At 44.0% G+C, this 20,000-nt stretch overlaps 1 protein-coding gene across 1 annotated transcript in view; it reads left to right on the top strand.

The window, feature by feature from the left end:
• Positions 1–20,000, top strand: part of LOC138014068 (uncharacterized) — a 134,135-nt gene that overhangs the window by 86,681 nt on the left and 27,454 nt on the right. The window contains 15 exon segments of the mRNA XM_068861097.1: positions 1–131; positions 1,199–1,466; positions 2,188–3,082; positions 5,001–5,226; positions 5,893–7,201; positions 7,872–8,058; positions 8,331–10,591; positions 10,594–11,577; positions 11,580–12,905; positions 12,908–15,095; positions 15,097–15,767; positions 15,933–16,129; positions 16,131–16,144; positions 16,660–17,414; positions 18,299–19,317. The exon segment at positions 1–131 is cut by the window's left edge and continues 661 nt beyond it. Coding sequence (XP_068717198.1) covers positions 1–131; positions 1,199–1,466; positions 2,188–3,082; positions 5,001–5,226; positions 5,893–7,201; positions 7,872–8,058; positions 8,331–10,591; positions 10,594–11,577; positions 11,580–12,905; positions 12,908–15,095; positions 15,097–15,767; positions 15,933–16,129; positions 16,131–16,144; positions 16,660–17,414; positions 18,299–19,317 — 12,431 coding nt within the window.

Here is a 20,000-nt window from a genome sequence, read left to right as displayed (position 1 = left end):
GGTTTCTTCATCTGCCTCGCGACGTCTTGTTGAAGGACCTTTTTTACCCCAGGATTTCTCTGGAAGGAATGATTCATGGAATGGATAATTTGACCATTGGGGGAGGCGCAGAATTCATAGTGACGGCAGAGGTATTCATAAGTGATGTAATAGGTTAATACTTATCATTATCTGGAAGAAGTTAGATGTATCTGGATTCAAGTTGTTTTCACCTTGGAGAGCTCAGATAATGCTGCTTTGCAGAATAGAAAGTGTAAACTCATAGCTAAGTGAAGTACGATCGTCCGGGTGACTTGGTCTTGAAAAGGACTGTTTTGGGTGACATTGACTGACGTTTTGATAACCTAAGCGGAAGTCATATTCAGTTCAGAGTCAAGTGATTTGTGTAACCTATTTTACCAAAAATACACGTACAGACATTAGACTAAAACGGATTGAAAAGCACCAATAATTGTTTATAGTTGTCACCGCCAATGACATCTAGGTTTAGCTGACAGTCGACCAATAACATCAGGACTTCGTGAATCATATCAACAACCACAATAGATATATTATATCATCCACTGACGTTACACAAACCGCTTGAGTCTGAAGATGACTTCCACTAAGGTTGTCAAAAGGGCATTCCGGCAATGTCACCCGAAACAGTCCATCTCTGAACAACACTCACCCGGACGATCGTACTTCACTTAATTATGACATGACTTCTGGGTTCAAACCATTTACGATTTTACCTAATCTATGAACTGGATCTGCAACTGCAGATGGCAATTATTCAAGTGGGTTGGAGCTTAAAACACATAGATAGAATTCACTGAATGAAATCGTGAAAACGTGTAAGGAGTATTTTACTTATACGGAATAATAATATTTAATTGGCCACGTTTGTTTCAGCCTCTTGAAACCGCGCTAATCGTTTTGCTTCTTTTAAAAATAAGAATGAGACCTCCTTTTTGTAAGGAAGAGTTTGGCCTTTTTACACTCCTGCTGTGAACAGAAGCAAGAAACAAACAAAGAAATCCGTGCTTAAAATTGTACTATGTTAACATACAAACACCAGCAATCTTTCAATATTCCCTTAAACAAAAAATTTAATATCCAGCAAAGCCTTAGGGAAAACGAGAAAAATTTAAGTTTCGTGTTATATGTTTCCGAATAACGAAAGGTTTCTCCCCATTGTCTTTGGTCCTCTTCTCAGGGTCAAACCCAGGGTTTTAGCAAGAAGACGATTAGTTTAAATTCACTGACAATTATGAACGGCGCCAAACTCTCGGCAGTGGACACTGTTACAAGCTCCCCGACAGTTACTCTCCTCCTTCATGAAAGCTTGAGAGTGATGGCTGGTGGCTCAATCCAAGGCAAATGGATCAACATCAGTGCTGGCGAGATAGAGGTTGAGGCATCTGGAGTTATTACCGCAGAGGAACGAGGATTGGGTGCAACAATAGGAACCGGAAGACCATCAGGTATGACGCCCTGGGCATACCCATTTCAGGTCTTACTATCCTGTTACTTCTTTTGCTGGCTTGTAAATTATTCATGCACGCATGGGCAATTAATGAGATGTTGTGGGAACTTTGGACCCCTCAAGAAATTTTAAAGATGAAATCAGTGGATAAATTTATGAAACTATCGTGGCCGTGAAGAAAGTGCATAAAATTATGTATTTGCTAGAGACTGCAAGCCATAAACTTTCGTTTCTCACATGAAAGAGTTGGTGCATAAGCAGTCTTTGATTTACAAAAAGTCTGTTTGGTTGCGTTCTTTCCCGTGGAAATCTCCTTAATTTCATTTAATGCATTGTCAGGCTCCTCCCTTTTTTCGGTGTTTTTTCATTGAGTTGTTGTTTTCGTTTACGGTCGTCTTTAATTTGTTTGCTTACTCATTCCTTTTTGTTCGTGGCTGGCTCACCTCTCTGTTTCTCCCATTATTTCTCCTTTCTCATAATCTTTTACTCCACATTGCCCTTTAAGGAGGAGACAGCTTGTTAAACGTTGCCGCAAAACGTCAATGCCCAAACTAACTTTTATTATGTAAAAGTAAATATAAGCCAAATTTATTTGGAGTTTGATCAGGTAACCTGATCCAACGGTTCAGCATTTACACTCGTCATTGCTATGTCTGCATTTTCTCTCGAATAATAAATCTTGAATCAAGTTTATCGTAACATTTCCCTTTCTCCTCTAGGTACCGCGGGTGCCGGCCATGGTGGCCGCGGTGGGAACGGAGACTACGGCTCAGTACCCGGTCGGTCTTATGGCTCTTTGTATCAGCCTCTGTCCCACGGAAGCGGAAGTACGTTATCCTCCGGGGGAGGAGTTATCAGGCTAGCGGCAAGGGATACAGTGACACTAGATGGTCTAGTCAGTGTAAACGGCGAGAATGCACACAACCAATCAACTGGAGGAGCGAGTGGAGGAAGTTTGTGGATCTCATCAAAGTTCTTTAAGGGCAATGGCGTCGTTCGAGCCTCAGGTGGAAGCGGGTTGTTTGGTACCAGTGGGGGCGGTGGAGGAGGACGTATCTCTGTTGATTTTGAGAACCGAACATTTAGTGGGAAAATTGAGGCGCATGGTGGATCAGGTACCAAAGAGGCAGGTGGCGCAGGAACCATATATCTCTATAATAAAATCCTAGACTACAAGCAGCTCATTGTGGATAATAACAATGTAGGTTCTCCTCTGACAGATGACATCACAGAAGAACGATATGACGGAGGGCGAACGTGGTTAACACCAGAACCCAACACAGTAGAAATGACTTTTGACGAAGTTGATATTCGGGGCCAATCACAACTCGCCGTTCTTACGAGTCCAGCTGCATCGCCCATTCGTTGGGACGTCGCAGGCATTCTCGGCGATCGTTCTGGAATTTTGCATGTCCGACCCAATCAGGAATTGAAAATGACATCTGACAGCCAACAACAGCAACCGGAGCTCCTGTGGGGTGTCAATGTATATCCCAGGGGAGATCTAAAACTATCCCAGGATCTCGTCGTAGATGGAATTAAGATGATCGTGGCTGGAAGTTTGAGTGGCGCTCAAAATGTCACAGTTGGCAATAAAGGGAAACTCATACTGAGGTTTGTTAAAGTGTCTATAACCTCAACAAACCCTTTCCGCTCAACATGTCGCTGCACTTTTCTAACATTAGAGAGATTAAGCATGACGTTTACGGCCAACGGCAAACGGCAGGCTCCTGCTTGTCATAAAAGCGTGAAAATTATCTCATTTTAACTTGTCTCGTTCCTTTGAGAAGTTGCTTGAGATATGGATCTAACAGGACAGAAATGAGCTAATATCAAGCAGGGTTCTTCCATCTTTGGCAAAACCCTAATTTCACTTCGACGTTTGCCAGATAAGTGCAAGGATCATTTCTCTCTTTCGACTATTTTTTTGGTTAGTGGAAGTCTCGTCTTCGAATTCATTGAGGCTCCTAAAGATTGAAAAAAAAAAAAAACTAGTTGCAATTTGATCTACGACCGTGCAGGGAAGAAGTGCTGGTTTAATACCGGCTGCTTTGCATTTGAATATTTCTTTAAAGAAAGCGATGCAAAGTAATTTGTGACATCAATCTGGTATCGAACCCATTCCCTTTCAATGCATCTGCTCGGTCATGGCTCAAACTATGATCACTTTTCACGTCTTTCAAAACGAATAAAAAAGTGAATTTTCAATAAAAAGGTACTGAAAACAACGCAATGTATTTCGGACGACGGATTTCGGAAAATAAGTAAAGTGAAAAAGTTTTTTGAGGTGATAGGCACTTTAAGATGCTGTGGTAGTTTGTTTCTAAATCAGTAGTGCTACGTCTTTGGATAACCATGTATGCTATAAGACAACCCTGGACATGGTCTTTTAGTTTGACTAGATACCCATAGGCCCCAGCGAAAAGTGGCAAGTTGGTCAAGCAACAGCGATCATCATTGACCGGTTTCAATTATGCCCATGATGCAAATCATTGTGCTGTTGACCGAACCCAATCTGAAGCTAAGTAATGTTTCTCTGGGATGGCATATTCAGGCTATTTCATTAAACGTTGTGTATTAGAGCGGTTTTCAATTCAATGTAGAAAGTAATTACATAATTACTTTAGTTTATGATTACTTCACTCAGTGATTGGTTCAAAGTTCTCGCGCCATTTTTTCAACCAATCAGAAGTGAAACCAAAACCAATCGTGGCGCACGCGTGCACATTTTCCTGCGCTTGTGTCGGCTACGTGTAATTACTTCGAGTTTTGATTGGTTTGCCGGATTGTCTTAGTCGTTTTTGATTGGCCAAAGTAATTACTTTGGTTTTGGTTTTACGACACTCAATTGAAACTTGCTCTATCGTTATACTTATGACGGGACTCTAGTACCAGTCTAGTTTGGGCTCGGACCAAGATCTCGCGCTTTTGTGCTAACATCGCGTCTCCCATTGACAGGAGGCGGCGTGGGCCGGTGCTTAGGGCGTCGGGTTTGCATGCGGTTGCCCCGGGTTCAAATCCCGTTTTAATTTCTGGGGTCTGTTTCTCGAAAGTCCCGAAACTTTTCGGGGCATTCTCGGGTGTCACAGTTCCTTTTGTATCTCAAGAACGCAGAGGATTTAAGTCGTCAAACTTCACATACATATTTCTTTTAGTTAGATTGAAAACTTGTTAAAAGATCGCCTTTCCAAAACAAGCGGCTGGCAGTTTCACAAATGGGTTTTCGGGACTTTCGAGAAACGGGCCCCTGGTTTGTATTTGTTTACGGCTGTCCCGGATTCAAGTCTACCACGCTTTGTAAATAGCGAACTGGTCGCCTCCTGCCATTTGGGGTTTTTAATCGTATTTCTGTTGAATGTGAATTGTTTCTTTCATATTATTAAAACATAGGATGCCTGTAAACTATCTTGATAGCTAAGGGCACTTCCACTATAAACAAAGCATTTACAATTTTTTACATTACATTTTTTGACCATTGTACGAATGAATATAGACTTGTCATGAACACAACCGATCTCTTTTTAACCTATAGGGAACTCATCGCTCCAAACAACCAAACCTCCAGAGACTTGAAATTCGATGCTATAGAGATCCAGGGTGGTGGCAGCATAGAGATACAAAGCGACAAGGAGGGGCTTTCGATAACGTGCACGACACTGTGGATACGCAGTGGAGCAATTCTTACTGCTTCTCGTCTGTCTATAGCTTGTGACTCTGTGACGATTGAACAATCAGGAGTTATTGATCTCAATTATAAAGCAAGTTTCTTGATCATGTCTTCTCTTATTCTCTTCGGTTGTCTTTAAGTACTGGTATTTATCACTATAATTAAGTTATAACTTTTGTCTTTTAACTTTATATGTTTTTCTTTCTGCGGTCACTTTGTGTCGTCGAATTACCCTGGGTGGATTCTTCTATGCTCATGACACTTTGATTACGAAACCCACGGGAAGAAGGAAGGGGGAAAAAGTGACTCTTAAATTGTCTTTGTACCGACGACCGGTGGCTCAGTTGGTTAAGCATCGGGCTTTCGTCCGGGAGATTGCAGGCTCAAATCCCGGTTGGGCCAACGCTCAGGCGCCTTTACAGGCTGTTTTCCTGGCGATATCACCCGAGCGAAGGAATTGTAAACCGCCATGAGAAGTTATGTGATATGTGCGTTATATAAACCCATTACCATTACAACCTTTTAAATGATGGATATTTTCTCACCTAGAAAATCAGGAATCCTGGAAAGGTCAGTGAAGAAAAGAAAAAAGTAACTAAACACTAAAAATGGTTCACTCTTTCACCGTTCCCATTACGCTTGATATCACCAGGATTTGCCTGCTTAATACTGCAAATCACCAGTATTTTTTTATAGGTAGTTGGGTATCACAGGCGTAACATCGTTGATAGCGAACTTTCATTGCTATGATCCTTAGGCCGTTGTAGCTGGGCCTGGACCAGGAGCTGGACAGTACCATCATGGCGGATCCTCAGGAGGAGGCCACGGCGGGAGAGGAGGAAGAGGCCAATCACAAACCATCACTGGTGCCTTCTATGGAGACTTTGTAAAGCCCAGGGCATTCGGAAGCTCTGGTGGCGGCGAAAGCGGAGCCACTGAGGCGAATGGCGGTGGGGTTCTCCATATTGCAGCTCGTGAGAAAATGATTCTTAATGGTGAAGTTACAGTCAATGGAAAGGATGCTCTCAGGAACTCTGTTTATGGTGGAGGGAGTGGTGGCAGTGTTTTAATTGAAACAGGAAGCTTTGATGGGTCGGGTGTTATTCTGGCAAATGGAGGGGCCGGTGGAGATAATGGTGGAGGCGGGGGAAGTGGAGGGCGGATTGCTCTACATTATAACTCGTCCTTTTTTTCTGGAACTATTTTTTCCTATGGAGGTAGTTCCAGCATTGAAGTTGGGGCTGCAGGCACGATTTACAAGAAAAATAAAGTGACAGGTTTCAGTGTTCTTGAAGTTTTTAATCAAGGGAAACGAGCGTCCAAGGAGGAGATAAACAACTATTTTGACTTGAGAAGTGACAGTGCGCGAACGTGGTTAATATCAAGTTCCATGCCAATGGTCTCAGTTGCTTTGGATGATGTGAGCCTTGGTGCTACAGTATACCAAGGACTTGTTATTGATGAAGTTAGACTTGGTGGATCGGCACATCTTGCCATTGAACCAGATGGTTCCAACATTCGCTTTCACACATTCAGAAAGTTCTACGGTACCTTCGAAGGGGACAGCTTTGGGTTTGTACATGTTGGGCCAAATCAGCTTGTCACCATTCCAAACACAAATTATTACATCCCAGTCAACCTGAAAATCTACCAATCAGGGTACATCAAGCTGCCAAACAGGGTTATGCTTCACAAGAACTCATTGTCACTTAACGCTGGTTACCTCATTGGTGTCACAGATTTGACAATTTCCCAGTGCAAAGTTACTTTTGGAGATAGTTCTGGAGCTCTCGATACCGGTACTCTTCAACCAATGCAGTTCACGTTTCAGACCATATCAATCATGAGCCAGGGCTCCTTGAAAATGTCTGCAGTCGATAGAAGGTATACACTGAGCACTGATTCACTTGTCATAAACGCTGGTGGAGAATTAATCGGACGAAATCTTACTGTAGTTGCTAAGTCTGTTACTGTAGACGAGTCAGGAAAAATAAGTGTCGATGGTGGAGGGCAAAGGTGTCCAAGTACGGATGTTTACCTTGCTGGCTCTGGAGGCAGCCATGCCGGTGAGTTTTGAAGTTTGGTTTGTTGTCTTCTATTTTTTACCTTCTTTGGGTACAAAAAATGTGAAAAAAATGGAAATGCTTTGTTTATAGTAGAAGTGCACTTAGCTATCAAGTTAGTTCACAGGCACCCCACTTTCAATAATTTGAAAGAAATATGATTAAGAACCCCAGCTGGCAGTAGGCAACCAGTTGGCTATTTACAAAGCGTGATAGAGTTGAATCCGGGACAACCGTAAATAAATCCAAGGCAGACGTCAGAATGGGATTTGAACCCAGGGACACCGTATGCAAACCCAACGCACTAACCACTAGACCACGCCGCCTCCCCAAAAGCGGTTAAAAACGCTTCGGGACAATTCGGTAGTCAGTTCGATTCAAGCAATATCACAGCCATTTTGCGGAAGCGTTTTCAGGAATTGCTGTCATAATGTATGGCCGCAATGAAAGAGTGCAGTTTATTTTGAGAAATTCTGGGTTAGCTTCGAAAGAGGCCCTTACAACAAAGATGAGCCACAATGATAGTAACAAAGGAAACTGTTTCGAATACGTCAAGTACTGTTGATGACCATTCTTTGTCAGTAACAATAGTATACTAGCACTTCGTCATGTAAAATTTTCTCTGAAGTTTTCAATTCTTTAAAGATTGGGGTTTTTTGTACGATTTTTGCAGGCTTCGGAGGAATCGGGTTTGGAGGCACAAGGAAAGCTCCCTTTGATTCAGTGTTTTTTCCAACCTCATTTGGCAAAGCTGGGTATGCTGGAAGGTCTGACGTGAGCTGTAGCAGTGGTTATGGAGGCGGCTTTTTTAACCTTTCGGTCAGTGGCACGCTTCAAATTGATGGACAGATAACATCAAGGTCAGTGCGTCTTGAACTTGTTCGGAAATAAAGTTTTCTGCCTTTCAGTTGTAAACGTAAAGAGAAAAAGAGAAGCGTAACTTTCATTAGAAAAGCAAGGAGGCTAGTAACGCCTAGCCCCGCTTCCTACTTAAGCGGGACGTCACTAAGAAACTATAAAGTAACTGCGTTTAATACAGTAAAGGAAACAATATCGAGTGATGTCTGTTACAATGTTGTTCAAACCACTGCATTTTTAGTAACTTCTCTTCTACCCGCTTCATTTTTAACAGCGGCCAGAATGCGAAAACCTCAGAAAGTGGTGGCGGTGCTGGAGGCAGTCTTTTTATCAATGCAAGTATTATTGAAGGCACAGGAGCCTTTGACGTCCACGGAGGTGATGGCGGAATCTCATCAGGCGGAGGTGGAAGTGGCGGTATAGCTGCACTTTACTACAAGTCGTCGTCACTTTCTTTTTCATACACACTACATGGTGGCAGCGGGAAGAAGATAGGAGCGTCTGGATTGCTGTACTTAATGAAGACACAGAGTCAATCCGAGCATTCACAGCTTATCGTACAGGGAAACAATGTGTTAGACAATGCGTCGCCTACTGTGCTTGTTTGTGACCCTAAGCAAATCGATTACACTTTTGATGAGATAACACTCTTAAAAGCGAGTACTTTTGGAATGATAACGTGCTCTCCGGGAAGTCCTATGACCCTTATCACTAAGAAAATAACTGGCGACAAATCGGCGTTGCTTGTTATCAAACTTGATCAAGATGTTTACATCGGCGTCACGGGTTTAGTGTTGCCTACGATGGAGCTCGAATTCAATGCTAATATCCAAGAAGGCGGAACGCTATCCGTCCCTCCAAGTTTCGTTATTGCAAGTCATACCCAAATAAATCTCGCTGGAAGCCTTGTTGGAATATCAGACCTGACCATCGCCAAAAGAGGAAAACTTGTACTCACGTACCCTGGGCATACTGGCTTTAGACAAACGCCTCAACAAGGAAAGACTTCAGTACAATTTTCTTCCATTCGAATCAAGGATGACGGAAGTCTAACGACTACCTCGCCAAACCAGGTAAAACTTGTTGCCACTGACCTCGTACAGCTGGATTATGGTGCAGTTCTCGCTTCTGATATACCTGTTGTGACAAATAATGAACGAGTGCAGCATACAATTGGTCCGTCTCTAAACAGGGAAGACTGTCCTCATGGATACGAAGTCGTTGCATTTGCATCGAAAACGTTGTATAACCCCTGTGGTGTGGGCAAGCACGTATACCAAAAAAGGAACGAGTCATACCTAATTTTCAAGAATGTTTCAGTTCCTATTTCCGTAAACGAGACCATCTATGTTATAATGAACGAAACACGTTACAACGTGACCTACTACATCGCATGTGATTACGAAAACTTCGTACTTCTTTCTGGTCAGTCGTGTTCCCTGGGACAAGGAAACTATAGTTACACTTCTTTGGATATACAAGGAGGAGCTACCATTTATATTGAGCCAGGAAACACAAGAAGTGTGTTTAGCACCTTGTCTGTCTCTAAGCTTACCGTATTTTCGGGTGGATCAATTATGGCTAAGACATCAGCTTTTGAGAACTCCATCCCAGCATTTTCCGGCAATGGTGGTAGCTATGGTGGACTCGGTGGTGGCGATATTAACTATTCTCTCTACGGTAACATCTCACACCCTACTGACTATGGCTCAACTGGTGGAGGGACTCATCAAAACCGTGGACGGGGCGGTGGTATTGTAATTCTTAAAACCGGAGATCTAATAAACGATGGACTTATTGATGCTAGTGGCGGGCCAGGAACTTCTGGAAGTGGTGCTGGAAGTGGAGGGAGTATCCAGGTGTTAACAGATTTCCTCACAGGGTCTGGTACCTTCAGAGCGAGTGGCGGAGATGCGAACTCTCCAGCTGGTGCAGGAGGCGGTGGAAGAATAGGAATAACTGTTCTCAATGGGCAAAGTGCATTTCGTGGGGTTTTTGATGCTGCTGGTGGTAATGGACATCTAGCTGGTGCCTCGGGAACGGTACTCGTTCGTGATTTGAGGCAAGGCACAATCTATGAAACGCTAGTTTTCTGGAACAAAGTGAGTGGATACCCTCCAGCGCGATTACCCAACTCAACGTCCCATACCTTTGATGAAATACGCATAGTAAAGCATGGAACATTTTTGTCAAATGCCTTGACGTTAAGTACGAAGTGGCTCGTTACAGATGGAACAGGTAAAATCACAGTCTCTTCTGGAAGTCGGATGGATATTTTTAATTTGCTGCCATCATCCAGGCAATTTGCCTGTGACCTTGAAATCCAGGCTGGCGGGTCTATGTATTTTCACACTCAACCAACGTTTGCAGGTCCAAGTTCGCCCAGTGTTGTGATAAGAGGGGTTTTGAGTACGAACGAACCAATACTTGGTAAGTCCAAGATCTTAAAAGTAACTTCGACAGGAAAACTTTGGGCCACCAGCTTGAAACTCCTGGCAGGTTCCTCGGTTCAAGTAGACGCTGATGGTAGAATCAAGAAAGTTTTTCAGACATGCAGTTTCATCTCACTTCATTGCGACTGGATACGAACGCGCAAATAACCTTTGCTCAAGGAAATGTCACCATGAAGGTAGACTCAATACATCTTGGTCAGGGAGCCACAATCACGTCTAGTGCTGATATGAAACTTCTTAATGTAACAGCCACGAATATGATTATTGACAATCAGGCCAAGATATTGTGTGACAGTGGAGGCTACCTCGGTGGTCCAGGTGCTGCTCGAAGCTCAGGCAGTGGGTGTGGTCATGGAGGGGAGGGTGGGGGAAGCCTAGGAGGAAAGTCCTACGGATCTGTATTTGAGCCGCAACATTACGGCAGCGGTAACAGCGCCCGTGGTGGTGGAATCATTCTGCTGGACGTTAAGGAGAAATTCACTTTGTATGGATCTGTTAGTGCCAATGGTGCAGACCATTCTAGTGGCGGTGCTAGTGGAGGTAGTGTTTTATTGCAGACGAGGACTTTGTCGGGACATGGTGAGATTGCTTCTAACGGTGGAGCAGGTCTGGGTGCCTCAGGTGGCTCCGGTGGTCGCATTGCATTGTATGTTAGAGATAAATCTTCCTTTACTGGAAGAATCAACTCTTTTGGCGGATGTGGATCTGCATGTGGTGCAGCTGGAACCATATTTATACGGGAGTACGTCGTTGGTTTGCCTCGTAACTCTACAATCGTGGACAACGGAAATAGAAAAACCGAAGCAAATACCATTGTCATGCATGAAAAGAAAGTGTCTTACACAATGCGGCTCCTTAAACTCGTTAATGGTGCTCGACTTGAAGTAGCAAATATAGAGCATGCCCAAATGAAGATCGAGATTCAGGATCTTGAAGGGGATGGAAGTGGAAGCCTTCACGTACATCTCAATCAAACACTTACCTTAGGTGCTGGCAAGGCTGTGACTTCACGACCATTTATGTTTCCGTGGGCGATGATCGTGGATAAAGGAGCAATTCTAAATCTTGCGCCAGTATTTTCATAACAAGAACAGTTGTTTCCCCTTCACTTTATTTAGCAGGTAAATTAACGGGCGGGCAAGAAGTTGTTGTTGGTCAGGGCGCTTCAGTAGTCATTGCGAAAACTGGAATTATTGGTACGTTTGCCAATACTCCTGGAACGTATTCTTTCCGTTCGCTTAAAGTTTCAAGTGGAGGTTACATACGATTTGAGGTAGATAGCAGTGGCAAGGTTCCCGTTGAGCTCCGATCAGTCTCTATTGATGTTGGGTTTGGAGGATCTTTGGAAGGAAGGTACCTTAAAGTGAGAACTCCGCTATTAAATGTTGCATTCAATGGTACTCTACGTTCTGATGGCTTGGGGTATCCTGCAGGACTTGGCATCGGAGCGGGTAGTTCATATCCGTTAACGGGTGGCAGCTTTGGCGGCTGTGGTGGGGGTAACACTTTACAAAGATGTCAGGTGTACGGTTCTTTGTTTACAGCGAGCGAATTCGGAAGTGGAGGAGGTACATCACAAGCCCAGAGTAATGGTAATGGCAATGGAGGCGGTATTATAGACATCGATGCTTCCGTTTTGATTCTTGATGGTGTGATATCTTCAAACGGCTGGAGTGCAGACATGAACCGTGGAGGAGGCAGTGGAGGTAGTGTGCATATCACAGTTACAGAGAAAATAAGGGGCCGTGGAAGCATCAGAGGTGACGGAGGTGATGGATTCAGTAGCGTTGCAGGGGCAGGAGGTGGCGGTCGTATTTTTTTATTAATCACCGGTGAGGACAAATATGGCGGCATTTTCAGTGCTCGAGGAGGTAACTCTCAAAGAAACAGTGGGTCACCGGGCACTGTTTACATCGAGGTTGGAAGAACGGCGCTTCGCAAGAAAAAACTTTATCTCTCGAACATTGGCATAACATCAACCTCTTTACTTCCTGTGCTGCTTAATGAATCATCCGTAGCCTCTTATCATTTTCAAGAGCTCCATCTATACGGCAAAGTCACACTTCAATTAGAAAAAGATATGCTAGCTGACAAGCTTCTGACAGACTCTAATAGTCTTATCTATGTTCGAGATGACGTCATATTTACGGCCGAACCAAGTTCTCGTTATCTACAGCCTTATTGTAGCTTTCATGTGGACCCTGATGGAGAGATCCGTGTACCAGATGAGGTAATGTTTCTGGGAAGTAACAATGTCTTTAAAGGAACTTTAACTGGAATCCTGGATATGGTTATTGGGGACAACAGAAGAGTTAGCTTCTCGGCTTCAACTCGCACAGCTCGTTACATTGATGGCCAGTATACTTTCATTACAAATCGCGGCGAATACAGGTTTTCTCACTAAGAATAAAAAATGGTGCGTTTTTGACCTTTGATAATTCTAAACTGAAGAAAGTCCCATTTACGGTTGGGAGACTGGAGCTAAACTTTGGCGCGGTTCTGCAAGTGAGTTGGCTGGAATTAAAGGCTTCTGATGTCGTTATTCACTCTGGAGCAGTATTAGATCTGTCTGGCCAAGGACAAGAACATGAGGAAGGCCCTGGAGCTGGAGGGAGATATCAGTCGGTTGGAACTGGTGCTGGTCATGGTGGCTATGGTGGACTAAACACTGGAAATTTGGGAACATGGTATGGATCAGCTTTAAATCCAAATGTAACAGGAAGTGGGGGTGGTAGCTCTACACATGGTTCCGGAGGGAAAGGAGGCGGTTATCTTCATTTAAAAATCGTTAGAGAATTGCAACTCGAGGGAACAATAAAGGTTGATGCAACAAGTGCACAAGCCACGAACAGTGGCGGTGGCAGTGGGGGAAGTATTTGGATTTCAGCAGATGACATTCTGGGCAATGGGTTACTCAGTGCTAGAGGTGGAAATGGACATAGTCTGGGAGGCGGAGGCAGTGGAGGACGCATTGCCATCTACTTGGGGAAACCAATAAGTTTTGAAGGACTCTTGACTGCAGAAGGTGGCACTGGACAAGAAGCTGGTGCTGCAGGGACTCTGTACATTCTCGATAACAAGAAGCTAATTCCACGAAAGCGCCTTTGGATCAGGAACCTCAAGACAGCCAGTAAAAAGCCAAAAACAGTTCTTTATGAAGCGGGCATCGTCAACTATCTCTTTGACGAACTTCAGCTTGTAGGAATGACTCGATTTGAGATTTACAATTTGCAACGACGTTTCCAAAATATGCGAGTCACCGACTTTTTGTCCGATGGCCTTGGGGAAATTGCTCTTAGGGAAAACCAGACAATGTTGGCGGAGGTTCTCGAGGCCAAAGAGAGTCACCTGACACTAACGACTAACATCTACGTCGAAAAGGGTGCAAATTTGGTGATGGCTTCGAACCTAACTGTGGACGGTGCTACTCTTACCGTGGATGGTAAACTATCTAATGTTAGGCATCTTGTTGTTGAGTCAGGGAGCGCTGTGAAATTCGGAATAACCTCACAGACAACCCTCATGGAGAACAACCAATTTGTCTTTCAGAGTGACCCAGGAACACAACAGTTCGCAAGTGTCACGCTTAAAAGTGGCTCTGATTTTGGAGCCCCTTTGAATCTAAAACTCAGTGTTGGAAACTTAGATCTGAAAAGTGGAGTTACTCTTCGTGGAAAATTTGTGGAAATCAGATCCACGACGCTACTTATCAGACGTGGTGCAACCTTAACGACTAACAATAGCATTGAAGAGGAGGGAAGTGTCGGTGGCAGTGGTCGAAGTTCAGGTAATGGTGGTTCTGGTGGCGGACATGGAGGCATGGGTGGGGTGGGTTATAGTGGATTGGTTGGTGGCAGTCCGTATGGCTCACTGTATGAGCCAGATCAACCTGGAAGGCCTGGGGGCGATGGCAATGCGGCAGAGACGGCAGGTAAAGGTGGTGGAGTGATCTGGATTGATACCGATACTCTGGATAACGATGGATTTATAACAGCCAATGGAGGAGATCCGTCTACGGGGAGTCGTGGTGGTGGAGGAAGCGGTGGAAGTGTTTACATTTCCATAGAAGCAACCTTCTCTGGGACAGGAACAGTCTCTGCTAACGGTGGCAGGGGAGATGGTGCTGGGGGATGCGGTTCTGGTGGTCGCGTTTCCGTTTATCTTAAGTCCAAATACGCGTACCGTGGAATTATACAAGCTCTCGGTGGCATATCAAGCAGCAGTTCATCTTCTGGTGGTCCAGGCACGGTTTATATCCAAGACGTCCGTCATAAGTTATCCTATAATCAATTACAGATTGACAATCAAGGGCAAAACTGGGAAAGCTACGTCACACTAAATGAGAGCAAGACCTTGTACCACTTCAGTGAACTTCATATGGTTCGCAAAGCGTCGTTACGAATCTTACCAAACTCAAACATGGCAAATACTTTAACTTTGAGCATTGTCAAGCTTTACGGTGACCGTTCAGGTCTGTTACACCTTTATGAAAACCACAAAGCAGTGATTGAGGTTGTTGAGGCACAACTGACCACAACTAAGACTCCAGTGAACTTGAGAGTCGATAACGGAGCTGAAGCTGTCATGGCCACCACTGTTTATTGTTGGTGATGGCGCCGTCGCTTTACAGTGCAACGGTACACTGAGTGGTATTCGTAACTTGTACATTACGCAGAGACGGGTCGTTAGACTTCAAAAAGGCTCCAAGACTTCAAGAGACAATGAACGGCCAGGGACGTTTATGTTTTCCAGCGTGAAGCTATTCAGTGGCAGTTCAGTGACACTGGAGGATGAAATAGAGATGAAGATAATTGTTGGTTTCTTTAATGTGAAATTTCATGCGGCATTAGAAGCCCATCATTTGGACATTTTAACTTCCAGCCTAGACGTAGAGACCGGAGGACTGGTTAGCGCGGGAGGTGCTAACAAAGCGCGACAGGCTGTTCCTTCAAGTGAAGTATCGTCACTTTCAAGAGGATCAGGAGCGGGACATGCCAGTAACGGAGGGGCCGGCTACCAAGGTGCATCCGGAGGATCCTATTATGGCTCTCTCTACCAACCAAAATATTCCGGCCGCAGAGGTGGGAGTGGACCAAGTGATGTTGGAGGGAGCGGAGGAGGATATGTCATGATACAGGCGGGAAACTTACTCATCAATGATGGCACAATAACAACTGCTGGCCAAAGTGCTGTAGTCGGTGGCGGCGCAGGTGGAGGAAGTGGAGGAAGCTTGCTTTTTACAACAGACACGTTTATTGGTAAGTCTCTGTTAATTGTAGTCTCTAGACAGTTGCCATGTGTGCTTTTCCTTGTCTGCGTGTGAGATAATTATGAACCTGGCATGAAACCTAGGTCTTATGAAGTCGCTGTTCTTTCACATGGATTCAATAAACTATTTGAACCATTTTTTCTTCTTTCTTTAGGTTACGGAGAGCTGAACGTCAATGGTGGGAATGGAGGTGGATCAAGCGCTGGAGGTGGTGCTGGAGGCAGAATTGCAGTCTATGCAAACACTAACACTTACAGAGGAACGTACCTGGCATTTGGTGGAAGTTCTTCTTCAGGCACTTACGGAGGACCCGGCACTGTGTTTCTGCAAGATATTCGTGCCAAAAAAACCGTTTACACAGCTAAGGTTAGGACTTAAATTAGTCCACATTTTAAGTGAGTTTATTCTCGTAAAAATTCTGTAGCTTTCTCTAAATTTGTAGACTGCATCTCGAGTCATTTTTATTTCGACTATTCCAAGTATGTAAGAGCTGTTCACAGTCAGAAACAAGAAGAGGAAGAGATGACCAGAGCAAAGGAGAGAGAAGCATTCATCTACTTAAAGGAACTCACTCGTAGAAAGTTCGTGACGGAGAGGGAATATTTGCAAACGGAAGTACATGTTTTTCAAAGGTGTTCAGTATTGCAAGGCATTGAAACGAAACAATTAAAGCACAGAATTTTTTCAGATATTCGGCCACCGTAGCTCTTAAAAAGCAGTACATGAAAGCATGTTTTTTTATGTGTTTTACCACCTCTATTCAATGGAGACAAGGCCGCTTATATAAGGATTTCAGTTGCGTACTAACTTATCTATTGACTATCTTTCTGTTTTGCTGCACAATCATCCTTTACTAATATAATGTTTTTCGTTATCAATAGAATTGACAATTTGATGCGATCGGTTCAAGATCCAGTCACAATAGATGAAATAAACATAATCTCCAACGAGTTTTCGGAGGTTCATCTCTTTCGAAGAGCGGCGCTTAACATGGCTGTACGACAAGAGAGATCGGTCCTGAAAATGGAACGCTTGTTTGGAGATCGAACAGGTCTTCTGCATTCACGTGCTAATCAAACAATCTACCTGGAAGCTTCCAATACCGCGCACAGCGTCTCCAAACCGGCAGTCAACTTGCGAGTTGACAAAGACGCCGAGATGGTGTTCGGTGCTTCACTGTACGTTATCGGTGATGGAGCAAAGAGTACAGGACAAATACCAGGTGATTCATCTTTTACACTCGATGGACGAATGATTGAGGTCACGCATTTATTCGTGACCAAGCGGTTGAAGTCAAGATTTCATTCGCACGCTCATTCGGCTGACATACATAATGGAACAACCACTGTTGCAGCACCAGGGACCTTTGTACTGGCCACGTTTGAGATTCAAGATGGTTCTGAGGTATTTTTCCCTGATTTCCGTGGAATGCAGTGCGAAGTTGGTCTAGTGCACATGAAGTATGGCTCCGTTATCGTCGCTGATAGTTATCGCGTTAGCATCACATCTCTTCTTCTTGAAACCGGAAGCACGATTACCGCATCTGGAAAAGATCGCCCAAGTTCTTACGACCCTTCGGCCCTTCCAAGTTCCTGTAGAGGATCCGGCGGAAGTTATGGTAGCAAAGGTGGAAAAGGTATGTTTTAATTATGGCAATTATTAGTACCATTGTTGATTATTGTTGCACCACAGACATATTATATTGTGGGCTCGGAAAAGTCACGGTTTGGATACGTTCTCCCGTGCTTCAACCTCGTTCCCAGGGTCCTCCCTCTTCTTCCCTCAACAAAGTAACCCGGGTTGCGGGTGGGCAACTCTCTACTAAATTCTTTGCAGATTCCATAAAGATAATTGAAGGGAGGGATAGGATGTTTGCTCCGTTGTGTAATTTGACGAAAGTAAACATTTCCCATACCACGAAACTAAGCGTCTGTAATAGTGAGAAGGTATTTAGCAGTATAATTGTGGTAGTGTTAAAACAACTTAAAAAGGAAAACATCTCATTTTCGGTTCGAGGCCATTCGGATGTTCATAGATTTAGATTACTCTCCGTTGTTTTGCTCTGTCTCTTTCATCGGACAAAAGTGGGTGGAGGGCTGTAGATCCTTAAACTGTATGCATGAAACGTGTATCAGTGATTAACCAGCATGACAGCAGGTCAGATAGTTAACCCTCGATGGAAATGGTTTCTTTTGTTTCGGTGAAAAAACAAGGTTACTGATCACGTGAGTGAAAACACCCTATTGCCCTAACGCGTATTTTGTGTCAAATCACAGAATAAGTGTTATGCAAGTTAGGTACAGAACACTAAGAATTAATAAGAACGAGCTACATATGCAGGCGCAAGAACGTGTTGTTTATTAGTGTCCTTTTTGCTATTAAAGGGTACCAATGATGAGGATTCCACTGAGATTGCGTATTTTCCTTAACCGTATGCTTGCTTCACGGCTCGCTATTGTAAATGGCAATCATCAAATGTCGGCGTTGTTGAAACGAATACATTTTGGGTTGTTTCTGTAGGGCATACTGGAATAAACGAGCTCGCAGCCCATGGAAGCATTTTTACACCTGATCATTATGGCACCGCTGGTTGCCAAGGAAATAGGGACGGTGGTAAAGCAGGAGGGCTCATTACCATGGAAATCGGAGATGAACTGTACGTCGACGGCACCATCACGACTGAAGGACAAGATGCTTCCAGTGGAGCGAATGCTGGAGGTGGCAGCGGCGGAAGCGTTTGGATCAAGAGTGGGCGATTCAGCGGGCACGGCTTGATTACTGCTAATGGCGGTGCAGGAGATGGTGGCAACTCGGGCGGAGGATCAGGTGGTCGCATTGCAGTTTATTTGCTGACAGAGAACAAGTATCTTGGCGATTACACTGCTATCGGCGGAAGTTCAGGACACGAGTCCAAAGACGCGACTCTGTACGCTGGAGGACCCGGTACCGTGTATCTTAAAGACTCGCGAAATAAGTACCCTCACACACAACTGCGAATTGATAACAAAGGAAGAACGTGGGACCATTATGTGACTGTCAATGAAAGCTTGATGTCGTACACATTCGACCAAATTTATCTTATGAGGAAGGCTGCGGCTCACTTGTTACCAGATGGCAAGCCTTTGAACCTGACCGTGCATAAGGTGCAAGGTGATAGAACTGGGCTGATCCACGTGCACGCTAACCAGACCCTCAAAGCAGAATTCTTAGAATCAGTGTACACCATTACAAGGACTCATGCCAATTTTATTCTTGACAAAGATTCAAATGCCATTATGGCGACGTCTGTGCACATTGTTGGGCGCGGTGACGTAGCGTTTGAATGGAACGGTCGCCTGATCAACGTGCAGCACTTTTATGTGGCTTACGAACGCACAATAAAGATAGGGTTTTACGCTCACACCGCGAGCACCGCAGCTGGAAAATATCGATCTATTGATAGTTTTGGCACATTCCGGTTCTCAACACTTGAATTTGGCAGCGGGACAGTGATACACTACCCACCTCCCATGGGAGTTCGTTTCATCGTTAGTCTTCTGGTATGTTATAATATTATATATATATATTATTTGGATTTTGATTGGTTCTTGTCTATGATCTATTAGAGGACAGACGCACGATTGACGTCACCATCAGCTTTTATGCGAATAAAGTTAAATTCTTTATTATATAAAACAAATAGATTCCATGTTGCCGTGGGTCTGTTCAGTAATAGATCAAAGAAGACGTCAAAATGTGGTAAGAACATCTATCGCCTCGTTTGCCACTTTTTTGTCCTTACCACATTTTAACGTCATCTGTGATGTATTACTGAACAGACGCATGGCAATATGGAATCTATTTGTTAAATATATATATATATATATATATATATATATATAATAATTTATAAGCTTCCTTTTCATGGAGTATTTTGGCGTATCGAGCCAAAGGATTGCATTTTTTCACCTTTTCGTGGTGATAGACAAAAATGGTTCACATTTTGCCTAATTTCTGGATATTTCTACTGAGGCCGGTGCACACGTCACACGTACGACGCAAGAATATGCCGAGAGAACATACGCAAACTCAATAGTGCTGTGTTCATTTATACCTCCTGTTTGACGTGTGAACCGACGCTGGCCAGTTATCAGAGCAAATCACGACGGTTAACAAAGAAAGCGATCGAAATACAGCTTTTGTGGTGATGGAATGAAGAGCGACCGAAGTAGCGATTTGGCTG

Source organism: Montipora capricornis, chromosome 8, assembly GCF_036669925.1.
Source record: "Montipora capricornis isolate CH-2021 chromosome 8, ASM3666992v2, whole genome shotgun sequence".
In the NCBI taxonomy this organism is placed as follows: Eukaryota; Metazoa; Cnidaria; class Anthozoa; order Scleractinia; family Acroporidae; genus Montipora; species Montipora capricornis.
Note: the sequence above shows the minus strand (reverse complement) of the source record. Positions and strands in the feature narration are given on the sequence as shown.